Source organism: Desmodus rotundus, chromosome 5 (genome assembly GCF_022682495.2).
Source record: "Desmodus rotundus isolate HL8 chromosome 5, HLdesRot8A.1, whole genome shotgun sequence".
In the NCBI taxonomy this organism is placed as follows: domain Eukaryota; kingdom Metazoa; phylum Chordata; class Mammalia; order Chiroptera; family Phyllostomidae; genus Desmodus; species Desmodus rotundus.
The window spans coordinates 78,685,641-78,702,224 of record NC_071391.1 but is presented as its reverse complement, the minus strand read 5'-3'; the positions used below and the strand labels follow the sequence as shown (position 1 = coordinate 78,702,224).

General features: G+C 39.6%; 1 protein-coding gene across 2 annotated transcripts in view; it reads left to right on the top strand.

Moving 5' to 3' along the window:
* The window catches only part of NPAT (nuclear protein, coactivator of histone transcription), a 68,808-nt gene that overhangs the window by 26,138 nt on the left and 26,086 nt on the right, over positions 1 to 16,584 (top strand). For both annotated transcript variants that reach the window (XM_045203958.3, XM_024570829.4), the window contains exons 3-7: positions 5,399 to 5,459; positions 6,919 to 6,991; positions 9,000 to 9,040; positions 9,530 to 9,754; positions 10,933 to 11,014. In XM_045203958.3, the coding sequence (XP_045059893.2) occupies positions 5,399 to 5,459; positions 6,919 to 6,991; positions 9,000 to 9,040; positions 9,530 to 9,754; positions 10,933 to 11,014 (482 nt within the window). The remainder of the gene's footprint in view (positions 1 to 5,398; positions 5,460 to 6,918; positions 6,992 to 8,999; positions 9,041 to 9,529; positions 9,755 to 10,932; positions 11,015 to 16,584) is intronic.

Below are 16,584 nucleotides of genomic sequence, written 5' to 3'. Positions count from 1 at the left end.
TGTGATTTATATATAAGTTTGTATCTTTTAACCCTCTCACCTTTTTGCCCCCAACTCCCTGCTGCCCAAAACTCTGGTAACTATTCTTTTTTGTCCTCTGTATTTATATGAGTCTTTTTGTTTTGGTTTCTCATTTATTTACTTTTTTAGATTCCACATATAAGTGCAATGATACAATATTTGTCTGTCTCTAATATTTCACTTAGCATAATACCCTCTAGGTCCAATCATTTTGCAAAATTCAAGGTTTTTTTCTTTTTCATGGCTGAGTAATATTTGTGTGTGTTTGTCCCTTCTTTAACCACTCATCTGTTGATAGATACCTAGTTTGCTTCCATTTCATGGCTATTGGAAGTAATACTGCAGTGAACATAAGAGGAGCAAATATCTTTTCAAGTCAGTGTTTTGTTTTCTTTAGATAAATGCCTAGTAGAAATGCTGGGTCCTTCCTTTCTCTTTTTATAGACTTTGTTTTAAAGTCTATTTCATCTGATATGAGTATTGCTATCCCAGGTTTTTGTTTCCATTTTCATAAAATACCTTCATTCATCCCTTTAGTTTAAGTATATATGTGTCGTTTGGTCTGAAGTGAGTCTTGTGTAAGCAGCATATTTAAGGGTCTTGTTTCTTAATCCACTCAGATACAATGTGTCTTTTGAATGAAGCACTTATTTACATTTAAAGTAAATATTGATAGGCATGTACTTATTGCCATTTTAATTGTTTTCATACTAGATCACTCTACTGTCTTTACTATATGTTTGGTTTTACTAGTGAGATTTTTTTCTTTCATATATTTTCTTATTTGTAGTTTTTGCCTTCTCTTTACTATTTAAAGAATTTCCTTTAACATTTCTTATAATGCTTGCTTAGTGTTGATGAACTTCTTTAGCTTTTGCTGGCTTGGGAAGCTCTTGATATCCTCCAGTTCTGAATTGATGACCTTGCCAGTTAGAGTCTATTTCATCATGTTGGCTGTATTGTGCCACTCCCTTCTGGCCTGCAAAGTTTCTGTTGAAAAATCAGCTGATAGTCTTATGAACTTTCCTTACATGTAACTAGTTGTTTTTCTCTTGCTGCTTTTAAGATTCTCTCTTTGTCTGTAACCTTTGCCATTTTAATTAATGACGTGTCTTGCTTTGTGTCTCTTTGGGCTTATGGTTTTTGGATTTTCTGTGCTTCTCACACTTGAATGTCTGTTTCTTTAATCAGGTTAGGCAACTTTTCAGCAATTATGCAAATGGATTTTATGTCCCTTTTTGTATTCTCTTTCTACAACCCCTATGGGTGTGAATGTTGTTCTGCTTAATGTCCAGGAGGTCTCTTGTGCTATAGACCAATGGAACAGAACAGAGAGCCCAGAAATAAACCCAAGTCTTTATGGTCAATTAATATTTGATAAAGGAGGCAGGAGCATAAAATGGAGCAAAAATAGCCTCTTCAACAAATGGTGTTGGGAGATCTGGACAGCTACATGCAAAAAAATGAAACTCGATCACCAATTTACACCATACACAAAAATAAACTCAAGATGGATAAAAGACTCAAATATAAGTCGTAACACCATAAAAGTCCTAGAGGAAAACATTGGCAGGAAGATCTCAGACATTCTACCCAGCAACATCCTCACAGACACGTCCCCTAAAGCAAGGGACATAAAGGAAAGAATAAACAAATGGGACCTCATCAAAATAAAAAGCTTCTGCAGGGCTAAAGAAAACAGCATTAAAATTCAAAGAGAACCAACAGTATGGGAAAACATATTTGCTAATGATACCTCAGACAAGGGCCTGATCTCCAAAATAGATAAAGAACTCACACGACTCCACTCCAGGAGGACAAACAACCCAATTAAAAAATGGGCAAAGGACTTGAACAGACACTTCTCCAAGGAAGACATACAAAGGGCCCAGAGACATATGAAAAGATGCTCAGCATCACTAGCCATCAGAGAGATGCAAATTAAAACCACAATGAGGTACCATCTCACACCAGTCAGAGTGGCCAACATAAACAAATCCACAAACAAATGTTGGAGAGGATGCGGAGAAAACGGAACCCTAGTGCACTGTTGGTGGGAATGCAGACTGGTGCGGCCACTGTGGAAAACAGTATGGAATTTCCTCAGAAAACTAAAAATGGGACTTCCCTTTGACCCAGCAATTCCGCTGCTGGGATTATACCCTAAGAACCCTGAAACACCCATCCAAAACAACCTATGCACCCCAATGTTCATAGCAGCACAATTTTCAATAGCCAAGAACTGGAAGCAACCTAAGTGCCCATCAGCAAACGAGTGGATCCAAAAACTATGGTATATTTACACAATGGAATTCTACGCAGCAGAGAGAAAGAAGGAGCTTATACCCTTTGCAATGGCATGGATGGAACTGGAGAGCATTATGCTAAGTGAAATAAGCCAGGCGGTGAAAGACAAATACCATATGATCTCACCTTTAACTGGAACATAATCAACAAAAGAAAAAAGAAAACAAAATATAACCAGAGACATTGAAATTAAGAACATTGTAACAATAGCCACAGGGGAGTGGGGAGGGGATAGTGGGGAGAGGGGTCTATAGGAGCTACTATAAAGGACACAAGGACAAAATCAAAGGGAAGGGTAGAGGTAGGGGAGGGAGGTGGGACTGGCTGGGGTGGGGTGGAGGGAAGGGGAGAAAATGCAGACAATTGTAAGTGAATAAAAATAAATAAATTACCAAAAAAAAGAGGTCCCTTGTGCTATCCTCATTCTTTCTCTTTTTTTTTGTTTTTGATTTTTCAGCTGGGTGATTTTCACTATTCTGTCTTCCTGGTTGCTGATATATTCTTGTGTATCATCTGATTGTCTTCTGATTCCTTCTAGTGTTTTGTTTTGTTTTGTTTTTCCATTTCAGTTGTTGTGTAGTTCAGTTCTGAAAAGTTCTTTTTACAGTTTTTATCTCCGTTGAAGTTCTCAATGAGTTTATCTGCTTATCTGCAGAGTTCGATGAGCATCTTTATGGCTGTTACTTTGAACTATTTGGTGGACAGTTTATGTCTGTTTCATGGAAGTCTTTTTCTGGGGTTTGTCTGGGGTTTTTTGTTTTTTCTTGGAATATATTCTTTCGTCTCCTCATTTTGCCTGTTTTTCCTATGTATTAGATAGCTATGTCTCTTGGAATTAAAAAGTTGCTTTATTTAGAAGGTGTGTTATAGGGCCCAGTTGAGTATCCCTTCTTGTCACCATAGCCAAGGGCTCCAGGGGTGTTTACTTTGTGGACTAACATTGCCTCCTTTTTATGGTTGGGTCACAGCTTCTGTGGACAAACTAGCAGGCGAGGCTGGTGCCTGGCTTGGCTGGCTGTGAGGCCTGGCTGTAGTTGTTGTGGCGACATTGGTGGACAGAGCAGGCCTTGAACGTGGCAATCTGCGACACCTGGCTTCGAGTGATGCAGACACACTGCTGTGTATTAGCTTGTGTGGCAGGACAGCAGCTGCTTTGGAGACACCGTAGCCTGGGTGGGTCCTTAGGAAAATGCCAGGGTGGGGTGAATGCTATCAGCAAGGTGAATCGAGAGTGTCAGAAATGGTGCCTGCCAGTGTCAGACCAGAAAAGTGGGGGAAATGGCACCCACCAGCACTTCTGATTCTGAAGACAGTTTCAACTAATCTTTATCACTCCAGCACATGCCCTAAAATTAGTCAGTAATGACCTTCACATATGACCCAGGTGCTTTTCAAGTAGCTGCCTCTGCACTGGTTTTTCTACAGCCCATTGACTCTCCCAGACATAAGCCCCACAGCTTTTCAAAGCCAGATGTTCTCCTCCTCCTTGTGCAGGTCCCCCATACTGAGGCTCAGATCATTCACTCTTTAGGGGCAACTTAATGCAGTTGTGATATCCTTCTCACTTGTGGGTCACCACACAGGGAGTAGACTGAGTCTCTGCCCCTCTTACCCAACCGTATCAATGAGGCTTCTTTATATTTGTAGTTGTAGAATATCTGTTGTACTAGTTTTCTGGGTGTTCTCAGAGATAGCTGTTCATGTATTGTAGTTTTGGTGTCAGTGAAAGGAGGTGAACTCAGGCTCTTCCTACTTTGTCATCTTGAACCCAAAGCCAGGAACCTCTCTTGAATGCCAAATGCCGTTCCTTGGGAATGTTGTGCTGTCTCATAACAAACGTATCTCCAAATCTCAGAGACACTGCCCTTGCTGTTGTGCAGGAATCTCACGTCTGCTTTCCTCATGTCACTGGGAAGTAGGACAATCTGGTTGTAGAAACGGGCTTCGTAGCTTAAGGAACAAACATCAGGAATCATCTCAGGGAAGAAAGTGGCTAATAATCATGAGGTTTTGGGGACAACTGGGTAAGGGCAATTGTAAGAAGCGATTATAAGGACATTGCCATAGAAGGAGGGTTGGTCACTGATAAAGCCTCAAGGGAGAAAAAGCCAACAAGTTTGAGAAAGGGGCTGTTAAATGTTCATCCAAGACCTTGGCCACGCTAGATCTCCCCTGCCCCCCTCTCCCATATTCTGAGTAAGAATCCAAAACTCCCTGTTCCATTTGAGTGAGACAGCCTGTGTTCTACATGGAGTCAAGATATGAAGAACAACATGGAAATCATACCAAAAAAACTTGTAGATAGTTTGAGGAGGAGCTTGGGCAAGAGGGACAGGGTGGCTCAAGCCATTGTGGCTTAATTTACAAAGGAAAGGAGCCAAACCAACACCAGAAGGTCAGACAGTCCACCCAAGACTACAGACTGTCACAAGACAGCAGCCTATTCACCTGAGTCATGGCAAATGGCAGTCTGCACAGACAACAGCAGCAGAAACAAGGTTAAGTCCATTAGGGGAACATTGTAACATCTTAATGTCTTGGCTGCCCAGCCTTTCTGGGTAGACCCTGCTTCAGGAACAGACTTTAATAAGCCTTCCCCTGAAGACTTTATTACATGACCTTTGTCCTTTAATAGCAGTGGAAATTGGGGCAGGGAGGATGAGTTTATGAAATGATCCAAGTGAAGATAAGAAAGTACTGATCCTTGGAAAGGGTATTTCTTACACTTAATTTTTTGCTTTGTTCACTAGGCTTGCAAGATACAAAGGGGTTCTTACTGTTTTTCAATAGTTGTAGGACTGGATCCCTGTTTCCCAGCTAAAAATTTCTTTTTATGCCTTGGGGAGCTTATTAGCCAAAGAAACACAGTTACAGTGTCTTATTCAAACAGTCAAGGTTCTTTACCCTAACATTAGTGACTGTTTTCATTTTAGATAACCTGCTCTTCACACTTTCTTTATCAGCTATTCTGCAATCCAGATCTTTTACTGTGCATGGTAAAATGTTTCATGGTGTGATATTATTGGTCATATGCGATGGTTTTGGTAATGCTCGATTCTTTTTATTTCAGTCTTTATTTGGAAAAAACTTGACAACAATTTTGAATGAATATGTAGCTATGAAAACAAAAGGTAAGAATTCATGTTCAAGAATTTGTTTTTGTTTTACATACCATCTGATTGTTTTAGTTACAAATAATTTTTAAAGGCTGGTAATGCTTCATAAAAGTCATAAGAAAACTTGTCTCAGTTACAATGACATAAATTTTACTGGCAAATATCTAATTAAATAGTATGTGTTTATATTGAGTGATAAATAACAAATATGGATGTTAAAAATAATTTTTTTAAGCTGTAGAATAAAACTCTACTCTGGATATCTACCCTGATGAATAGATAATGTATTATAAAATTTCAAACTAATATTTTAATTTTAAGTTTATAGTGTAAATCTGAATACCAGTACAGTCATAAAATCCTGGCTTATCAGAATATAAAATAATTCTTTCCTAAATTAATGTTTTAGAGATAATGAATTATTTATTCTCTAATACTTATTTCTGTAGCTTATAACATTAATGAAAGAATTAGCAATAAAGAATTAATTTGCATAAAATAATAAAAAAGGAAGTAAGTTTAACATTTATTGAGTACTGACTGTATGCAGCATATGCTAGGTGCTTTCATATGGTTTATCTTAACCCTTAAAATAATTCAGTAAGAGATGTTGTTTGTTTTGACCCATTTTTAAGTATCAGAAAACTGAGAATTAGATGGACCAGATAACTTTTCCAAGATCAGAATTCTAGAAACTGCTGAAAGTGATAAACCTGGAAGTTCTGGGCCTGAATTTCATTTCTAACTCTTCAAGAAGGTTACGTAATCATTCTATCAAAGATTTATTTTCCCAAAGTATCTTAACTATCTTACAGGAATATTTAGTGTGCGAGTGACATCAGAAACAATATGCTATTGCAGTACAATGGTTTATATCTCACTTTTATGTTAACTTTCTCTGATTTTAATTTTTATAAATACGTGGTAAAGATTTTAAACATCTTACTGAGTTTTCCATCAGTGTGGCTTTAGAGCACATCTTTTAAGAAAAGACTAATTAGTCCTCAGGAATTTTCCCTGTAATTCTAAGCACAGTAACTGGTAAGATTTTTTTTAAAGAGTTGCTGAGCAGTCAGAGTGATTTGGACATGAAAATATTGCATGTAAAAAACTAATTTCCATGATCCCAGTTTGCATACCCTTTGTGATTATTTATAAATCAAATTACTTTAATTGACTTTCACATGTCACAGGATGTCAAATAGAACAGATTTAAATAGTTTGTCTTTAATTCAAAGAAGATTCAAAATCTAAAAAACCCATCAGATTTCACAAGTGTCCATTTTCACTCATATTAAATCTGGTATTCAATGGGTTCAGGAAATGAAAGCAGTCTCATTATAGCTTCAGTTTCCAGCATCAGGTCAACAGCTGAGAGAAAAGTTTTCCTCATTCATTTTCTGTATATATTCAAATTGAATGATACATTTTTTCCAACTGGGGTTTTAAAGAAACTTTCCCTCTTATTATTTAGAAACATCAAATCATGTCCCAGCAATTATGTCATCTCTGTGGAAGAAGTTAGACCATACGCTTTCTCAGATCAGGTAATAAAAAGCTTATATAATAAGCTTCTCAGAATGTATACATAATGATTTTGGGATGCAAACATACAAGAATGACTTTGAATTTTAAATCTTATGAACCACACAGAGCATTTATATAACATAGATCTATTTTTTTAATCACTCTAGAGGTTATTGATATTTCTTTGTCTTTGATTGGAATAATTTGATATAAATTGCATAGTGTAATAAAATGCTTAGAAATGAGGAGATTGAGACTTACAGAAGTTTAATGATACTTTAAAGTTCCCATAGCAATTTACAGGCAGATGTCTAGCCAGAATACAAATCTAATAGCAGTCTGGTGTGAATACAAATCTCCTAACCCCAGTCCTCTGTGAATTCCCTTATACAGTTGTATTTTCTTTACATTTGCAAAGAATTAATGTGTGGAATCCGTGCCTCATTGGTTCTCTTCCCTTGTAAAGCATCAAGTTTGAGTAATAATACTTCTGGAATCTTCTATCGATATTGATGTTATAAAATCTCTTATTTGAGTGTGGTATGAAAACCTTAGTTTTTTACCCTTCTCCTATAGCTCCTAGTAATACCCCACCTAAATTCAGCAGTGACCTCATTTTCCATCCTCAGTTTAAACTTTTAAAATAGTTCCAAACGCTTTGTATCTAACTGTAACACATTATTTGGTGTCTTACCTTTATTTCCATTTCCTGACTCTTGTCCTTTCTCCCCTTGCCAGTAATCTTCTAAGACATTCACAATTTAATTAATACCCTTAAATACTTATAAGTTATTGAGATATTATGTTGACAGAGTATTACATATAAAAGAAGGCTCTTAGCCCAGTATTCCTAAAGATTCGTTTCTCTGTTATTAAAAATGCTTATATGATTCAGTAAGTTTTGTGTCTCTTGTTGGCAGCAACTTACCTGATAGATTTCTAGGACAATGGCACAGTGTCTATAATTGTTTACTAAGCACAGGGGTAACTCCAAACCATGAAAGGAGAATCACCTTGTATTGCAAATTTTCTTACATGTTTGCTTTGCTACTTTGGAGGTTGGGTGAAATAATTTCACAGTTATAAATTTGATAAAACCAGGATGTCCTTCCTTTCAAATCAACTTTGGGATTCTGAAGTATTTATATATGGAGTCATATGTGAAATCAGAAATTCTCTAGGAAGGCATCTCTGTAGTTATAAGAGATAATTGGTAATTATAAAAAATTCTTAAATATGTGGGGTTCCTAAAGTCAAATTGTATTCTTCAGAGGATGTCAGGGCTGTCTAATGCATATTGCATTAGATAGAAATTGATTATAAAAATTATTTGAGTGTTTACATGCCACTACTTTTCTACTAAAGCAAATAAGATTTGGTTCTTTCCTTCCCCTCAACCCCCAAGAAATGTACTTGGTGTTTTTGTTTGAAAGAAATCTATTGCCTTTTTTTTTTCTTTTTTTAATCCTCACTGGAGACTATATTTATTGGCGAGGTTTTTTGGGGGGGGTGTTTTGGGGGGAGGAAGAGAGGAAGGGTAGAGAGAGAGAAACGTTGATGTGAGAGAAAAACATAGATTGGGTGCCTCCTGCATGTGCCCTGAATGGGGATCCAACCCACAACCTAGGTATATGCACTGACTGGGAATCAAACCTATGATCTTTTGGTGTCTGGGATGATACTCCAACCAACAAAGCCACCCATCCAGGACCTATTGCTTCTTTTTTTTCTTTCTAATCCTCAACATAGGACATTTTTTCATTGCTTTTAGGGAGAGAAAGGGAGAGAGAGAAACATCAGCTGGTTGCCTCCTGTAGGCACCAAACTGGTGATCGGACACACCCAGACCGGGGATCAAACCTGCAACTTTTCGTTAGGAAACAACACTCCTCCCAACTGAGCCACATTAGCCGGGGCCCAGGGCCTATTGCCTTTTAACTCATAATTCATGTCTGGCTGCAGCTAAATCAGAGTATGTCTTGACAACTGAAGTTTTTTAATGTCTAACTACTTTGTTTTATTTGTTAGGAGCATGCAAAGTTCCCCAGGGTTTGCTGCCAATCAGAGAGGTTGGTATTAAACTTTAAATTAAATAATGTTTGGAATTACTTCACACTCTGTCAGAAGAACATTTTGATTAAACCTACGTGTGTGCTAAGTATATATTTTATTTAAACTACTGCTTTTTAAGTGTAGTTATTGTCATAACAGGAAATATTTTTATTTATTATAAAAATATGCACTTTAAATACTCCTGTTTTCCTCATTAGCTTTTATGTATTTACATCTATTTGTTCTCATTCCATAAGTTTGTTTGCCAGTTTTTGGAGTTGTCATCAGTATGAATTATTACAGAAGAAATACACTCTTAGATTTATAGTTTACTCGTTTTAGTTTGTTTCTTATGACATCTCATAAACTTAGTTGATATTTGTAAGGTCTATGTTTCAGTCTACAGGTTTAATATGTTAAGTAGTAGGGTATGTATTATTTAGACTTTTTAAAATTCCCAAACTTCTCTGACATTGTTACTTTTTTTTAATTCTCCTGTGTTTCAGCCCGAACAAGAAGTGGAATTGCAGAAATCAAAAGGCAAAGAAGGCTTGCATCTCAAGTAGCTCCTGTCAGTTCAGAGCTGCTTACTTTACCGTATCTTTCTGGACAATTTACTACTGCTCCTTTGACAGCTGCACAAGTTATTCGACCAACTGGCCAGACTTCAGTTCCTTTGAGTTCCAATTTTGTAGTGGTTAACCATGCACAATCACAAGACACTGTGACCAGTAAGTTTAAATTTTACTCTCATAAATTTTGTTTTTAATGAAATTGTATAAATGAGATGACATTAATATTATTGTCTTTATACTCATAGTGTGAAATTATAGCAAAAAAAATGTCTAGAAAGACTTTAAGTAAATTTGCTGTGAAAAAGAAATTGCCCTGGCTGGTGTGGTTCAGTTGGTTGGGTGTCATACCATGGGGTGAAAGGTTACCGGTTCAATTCTGGTCAGGGCACAGCCTAGGTTGAGAGTTCAGTGCCAGGTTGGGGCATGTACTAAAGGCTGCTGATCGATGTTTCTCTCCCTTTCTCCCTTCCTACCCCTCTAGAGATAAGTGAATAAAATATTTTTTTAAAAAAGAAAGGAAAAGCTGTATTATAAAATTGATGAGACATTTTAATCTAGGATCTTTATTTCTGTTCTAACTGAAGTCCAGCCTTGAACCCTCTATCATATCTCAGTTATCTCATTAATAGAAAAGGCCTCATTCTGTTTGATTTTAAAAGGAATACACATTATATTTCACCACCTTGTTTTTGTTTATGCTGGCCTGCCCTCCTGGAATGAGGAGTATTTTCCAGTCCACCTCCATCTCTACATGTTCAAAATCCTTTATAATCCTAGCTCAATCTTAGACCTAGGGATAAACTTGGAAGTCATCTGCGTACATCTTGCTTGTTATAAACTTGAAACTTTGAAAACACTTAATATTAAGGTGCCAAAAGCTAGTTAATAACAGAGTTGGGATTAGAATTGTGGTGTCAGATCTGTTTCTAGACCAGTCTTCTTTCTCTTCTATGCAGCTAAAATTTACTGCCATCCATTACATTCCCCTCGTTTCCATCTTTTCTTCAATCTCTTTTATACCTCTTGGTAAAAATACTTAGTATATATACACTATAGTATACACTTAGTTTATACTTTTTACAATTTTATTCTGTCATGTTATTTCTTCTTGAGACTATACTGCACTTTTCCTTTTGTTGCAAGACCTTCAGTCACAGGTACTATGTTTTTTTCATGTTAGTATCTTCTACGGTATCTTGCATATAGTAGACTCAATGTATGCTATGCTGACTGCATTACATATAAAATTTTGTAATGATATCTATCCCATTAATTCATGTTTAGAAAATTATTCCATTTCCTTGACCTAACTGTTTTGTTTTCTTGAAATACAGCAGGCGAGGCTTTAAGTATCATTCCTGGTGCTCAGGAGAAGAAAACTCATGCCAATTTAATGTCTCCTGGTAGACGCAAAAGGTAAATGCTTTTTATTTTTGAAAATTTTTTAAATTCTATTTTATTAATTATGCTCTTACAGTTTTTCTGACATTTCTGCCCTTTCATCCCCTCCCCACCCAGTGCCCCCTTCTCCCTCAGGCAATCCCCTAACCATTGTTCATGTCCATGGGTCATGCATATAAGTTCTTTGGCTACTCAATGTCCTATGCTGAACCTTACATCCCCATGGCTATTCTGTAACTACCTATTTGTACTTCTTAATCCCCTCACTGCCTCACCCATTCCCCGACATGTCCTCCCATCTGGCAACCTTCTAGTAACCAACTTCTTTTCTCTTGCTTTTAAGAGTCTCTCTTTATCTTTAATCTTTAGCCTTTTAATAATTATGTGTCTTGGAGTGGGCCTCTTTGCATCCATCATAATTGGGATAGTCTACACTTCCAGGGCTTGCATGTCTATTTCCTTCACCAAATTAGGGAAGTTTTCTTTCACTGTTTTTGCAGATAGATTTCCAATCTCTTACTCTTTCTCTTCTTCTGGCTCCCCTGTAATGAGAATGTTGGACCTCTTGAAGTTGTCCCAGAGGATGCTTACGCTGTCCTCTTTCTTTTAGATTCTTTTTTCTTGTTGTTCTGCGTGGTTGATTTTTGCTTCCTTATGCTCCAGATCATTGATTTGGTTCCTAGCTTCAGCCACTCTGTTGTTTACCTGTAAACTACTCTTTTATTTCAATTAGTGTGTCCTTCGTTTCTGGTTGGGTCCTTTTTTTTTTTTAAATATATTTATTGATTATGCTATTACAGTTGTCCCATTCCCCCCCAACTCCACTCCATCCTGCCCACCCCCCTTCCTCTCACATTCCCCCCCCATAGTTCATGTCCATGGGTCATACTTCTAAGTTCTTTGGCTTCTACATTTCCTACACTATTTTTACCCTCCCCCTGTCTATTTTCCACCTATCATCTATGCTACTTATTCTCTGTACCTTTACCCCCCTCTCCCCCTCCCACTCCCTTATTGACAACCCTCATGTTCTAGTTGTTTGCCTAGTTTGCTCTCGTTTTTGTTTTATGTGTGGCCGTTAATAACTGTGAGTTTGCTGTCATTTTTACTGTTCCTATTTTTGATCATCTTTTTCTTATGTAACTCCCTTTAACATTTCATATAATAAGGGCTTGGTGATGATGAACTTCTTTAACTTGACTTTATCTGAGAAGCACTTTATCTTCCCTTCCATTCTAAATGATAGCTTTGCTGGATACAGTAATCTTGGATGTAGGTCCTTGCGTTTAATCTTGGGTAATGTAATTATGATGTGCCTTGGTGTGTTCCTCCTCGGGTCCAGCTTCTTTGGGACTCTCTGAGCTTCCTGGACTTCCTGGAAGTCTATTTCCTTTGCCAGATGAGGGAAGTTCTCCTTCATTATTTGTTCAAATAAGTTTTCAATTTTTTGTTCTTCCTCTTCTCCTTCTGGCACCCCTATAATTCGGATGTTGGAATGTTTCAAGATGTCCTGGAGGTTCCTAAGCCTCTCCTCATTTTTTTGAATTCTTGTTTCTTCATTCTTTTCTGGTTGGATGTTTCTTTCTTCCTTCTGGTCCACACTGTTGACTTGAGTCCCAGTTTCCTTCGCATCACTATTGGTTCCCTGTACGTTTTCCTTTGTTTCTCTTAGCATAGGCTTCATTTTTTCATCTGGTTTTCGAACAGATTCAACCAAGTCTGTGAGCATATTGATAACCAGTGCTTTGAACTGTGCATCCGATAGGTTGGCTATCTCTTCCTTACTTAGTTGTATTTTTTCTGGAGCTTTGAAGTGTTCTGTCATTTGGGCCTTTTTTTTTTTTTTTTTTTTTTGGTCTTGGCGCGTCTGTTACTTTAAGGGGCGGAGCCTTAGGTGTTCACCGGGGCGGGGTAATGCTGGTAGCAGCGCTGTGACGCTGTACTTGGGGGAGGGGCCGAGTGGGAGCAATGGCGCCCGCCTCACTCTCCTCTGGATTTCAATCTTTCACTCCGCTACCCACAATCAAACTGGGCCACTCTGGTGCTGGTTCCCGAGTAAGTGGGCCTGTGCACACTCTAGGCCCCTGTGGGTCTCTCCAACAACCTCTCCTGTGAGGCTGGGAGTCTCTCCTGCTGCTGCCCCAACCCCCAGGGGCGCTTTCAATCAGAGGTTTGAGGCTTTATTTCCCCAAGCTGGAGCCCTGGGTTGCGTGGTCTGCTTCGCTGCCCGCCATTCGTCCCGTTTATCTGTGGGCGAATGTGGTGCCGCAGGGTGCTACCCGCCACTCTGCCTGCCCCTCTCTCCGCCACTCTGAGTCCGGCCCTCTGGGTTTATCTGTGCAAATGTGGGGCCGCAGGGTCTGCTAGTGCTCGGACTGCCTGCGCCATTTGTCCCACACTCCGCCAGTCTCAGTCCTGCCACAGCCACTCGAGTCCTCTCCACCCCGGTGCCCGTCTCTGCCCCTCCTACCGGTCTGGATGAATGTTTGTTTTCTATTTCCTTGGTGTCGGTCCCCCTTGCTGTTCGATTCTCTGTCAGTTCTGGTTGTGCGAGGAGGCGCAGTGTGTCTACCTACGCCGCCATCTTGGTTCCTCCTCTGGTTGGGTCTTTTTTACGCTGCTAAGGTCCTCACAAAATTCCTTGAGCATCCTTATAAACAGGTTTTGAACTTTGCATGTGGTAGATTTCTTATCTCAATTTCCTTCAGCTCTTTTTTCTGGAATATTTATCAATTCTTTCATTTGGGCCATGTTTCTTTGTCTCCTCATTTTGGCAGCCTCCCTGTGTTTGTTTCTATGTATTAGATACAGCTGCTTTGACACCATGTCTTAATAGTGTGGCCTAATGTAGTAGGTGTCCTGTAGGGTCCAGTGGCACAGCCTCCCCTATTCCCCAAACTGGGTACTCGAAGTGCGCCCATTGTGTGGTCTGAGTAACACCTTCCTCTTGTAGTTGAGCATTGGTTGCTGCTGGCAGATCAATCAGTTACTTACCCAGGCCAGTCAGCTGCAAGGACTGGCTGTGACCACTGACCACCAACCTAAACCGCCCATGGAGGATCAGCCATGCAGGGGCAGGGTGGTGGTGCTTCTGTGTGGTCTATAGCTGTCCACTGGGTTCATTGACCCTGGGGTTTCTCATGTGGTGCAGGCCAGGTCAGCCCCCACCTGTGTTTTGCCTGGGGCACACTGCCTGAGCTATAAAGCAACCTGAGATCCCTGCTACTTTTGCTGAGCTTGGATATTCCCAGGTGAAGCTAGCTAAGCTGTGACTAACCTGGCTGCTGCTAGGGCTCACTGAAGCCAGCTGTTGCTTGTTTGATAGGATTTGGGAGCCAAGACCAGCCATTCTTATGGAAAAGCAGCTTGGGTAGGCCCCTAAATTGGGTGGGTAGAGCCTCTATTGATCTCCAAGGTGGGTCACACAGTGTTAGCCAGGTTGATGGAGTCTCAGATATGGCACCAGCTGACTAGCTCTGTGCAGGGAGGGCTCAGCAAAGGGCAATGGTTTCTGCTCACCCTGATGCCAGACATTTCAGTCTCTCGCTGTATACTATGGGTGTCCTTCAAACTGCCACCCTGGTGCAGGAACTCAGAGGGAGCAAGTCTGAGTAGGTGAGTCCATGTTTGGGTTCCCCAAGAGGAAGTGCTTAGGGCTCCAGCAGTCTCCTCTACCAACTGAATCCCTGCTGGTTTTCCCAGCCAGAAGTTGTGGGGACTTATCTTCCTGGCACTGGAATCCTTAGCTGGGGTGCCTGGTGTGGGTTTGGTGCTCCTTGCTCCCAAGATATCCCTCCCAAATTTTTATCCACATTGGTGTTGGGGACAACCCATTCCATGTCCACACCCCTCCTACCAATACGGATTGATGTGGTTTCTTTAATTCCATAGTTCTCTGACTTCCATTCAACTCAACTTCGTAGTTGTTAGGCTTCTATTCAAGTCAGTTGCTGATGTTGCTGTGTGACAATTGTTCTACATTTTAGTTTTAATTTTTTAAGTGTATTTTATTGATTATGCTATTACAATTGTCCCACTTCTTTTATCCTTTATCCCCCTCCACCCAGCACCCCAACACCCTCTAGCATTTCCCCACCCTTAGTTTATGTCCATGAGTCATACATATATATTCTCAGGTTCTCCATTTCCCAAACTATTCTTAACACCCCTCCTCCCCCGTCTATTTTGTACCTACCAATTTTGCTTATTCCCTGTACCTTTTCACCTATTCTCTCCCCTCCCCTTCCCACTGACAACCCCTCCACATGATCTTCATTTCTGTGATTCTGTTCCTTTTCTGGTGGTTTGCTTAGTTTTTGGTTTTTTAGGTTCAGTTATTGATAGTTGTAAGTTTCTTTTCACTTTTCTATTCATACTTTTGATGTTCTTCTTTTTCTTAGATAAGTCCCTTTAACATTTCATATAATAAGGGATTAGTGAGGATGAACTCCTTTAACTTCATCTTTCCTGGGAAGCCCTTTGTCTGCCCTCCCATTCTAAATGATAGGCTTGCTGGACAGAGTAATCTTGGGTGTAGGTCCTTGCCTTCCAGGACTTGGAATACTTCTTTCCAGCCCCTTCTTGCCTGTAAGATCTCTTTTGAGAAATCAGCTGACAGTCTTATGGGAAAGCCTTTGTAGGTAACTGTCTCCTTTTCTTTTCCTGCTTCTAAGAGTCTCTCCTTACCTTTAATCTTGGGTAATGTAATTATGATGTGTGTTCCTGTGTTCCTCTTTGAGTCCAGCTTCTTTGGGACTCTCTGTGCTTCCTAGCTTCCTGGAAGTCTGTTTCCTTTGCGAGATTGGGGAAGTTCTCCTTCACTATTTGTTCAAATAAGTTCTCAATTTCTTGCTCTTCCTCTTCTCCTTCTGGCACCCCAATGATTTGGACGTTGGAACGTTTAAAGTTGTCCCAGAGGTTCCTAAGTCTCTCCTCATTTTTCTGAATTCTTGTTTCTTCATTCTATTCTGATTGTATGTTTATTTCTTCCTTCCCCAAGTTGATGATTTGTTTTCCAGATTCCTTCCCTTCACTTTTGGTTCCCTGTATATTTTTCATTTTGTGTAGCCTTCACTTTTTCCTCTATTTTGCAACCATACTCATCCATTTCTGTGAGCATCCTGATTACCGGTGTTTTGAACTCTGCATCTGATAGGTTCACTCTCTTTTCATCGCTTAGTTCTTTTTCTGTAGTTTTTATCTATTCTTTTATTTGGTCCATATCTTTGTCTTGGCACACCTGTTACGTTGTGAATGGCAGAGCCTTAGGTATTCGCCCAGGTGGGCCAACCCAAATTGCTGTGTTGTGGCGCTGTATGAATGGGAGGGTTCTCAAGTTCATCGTTATTAGACTTCTATTCAACTCAGTTTCTGATGTTGCTGTGTGACAATTGTTCTACATTTTAGTTTTAATTCTGTTAAAACTAAGGGAACTATTACAGAGGGAACAGTGTTGCTAGTTCAGCTCTCATCCCGCTTTCAGTCACTTCCCCTGCTTCCCACCATAAATTGGGCCCTTTAAGGTGCTGCCCTGGTGCTAATTACCAGGTGGGTGGGCTTTTGTATGTTCTAGGACCTCGTGGGCC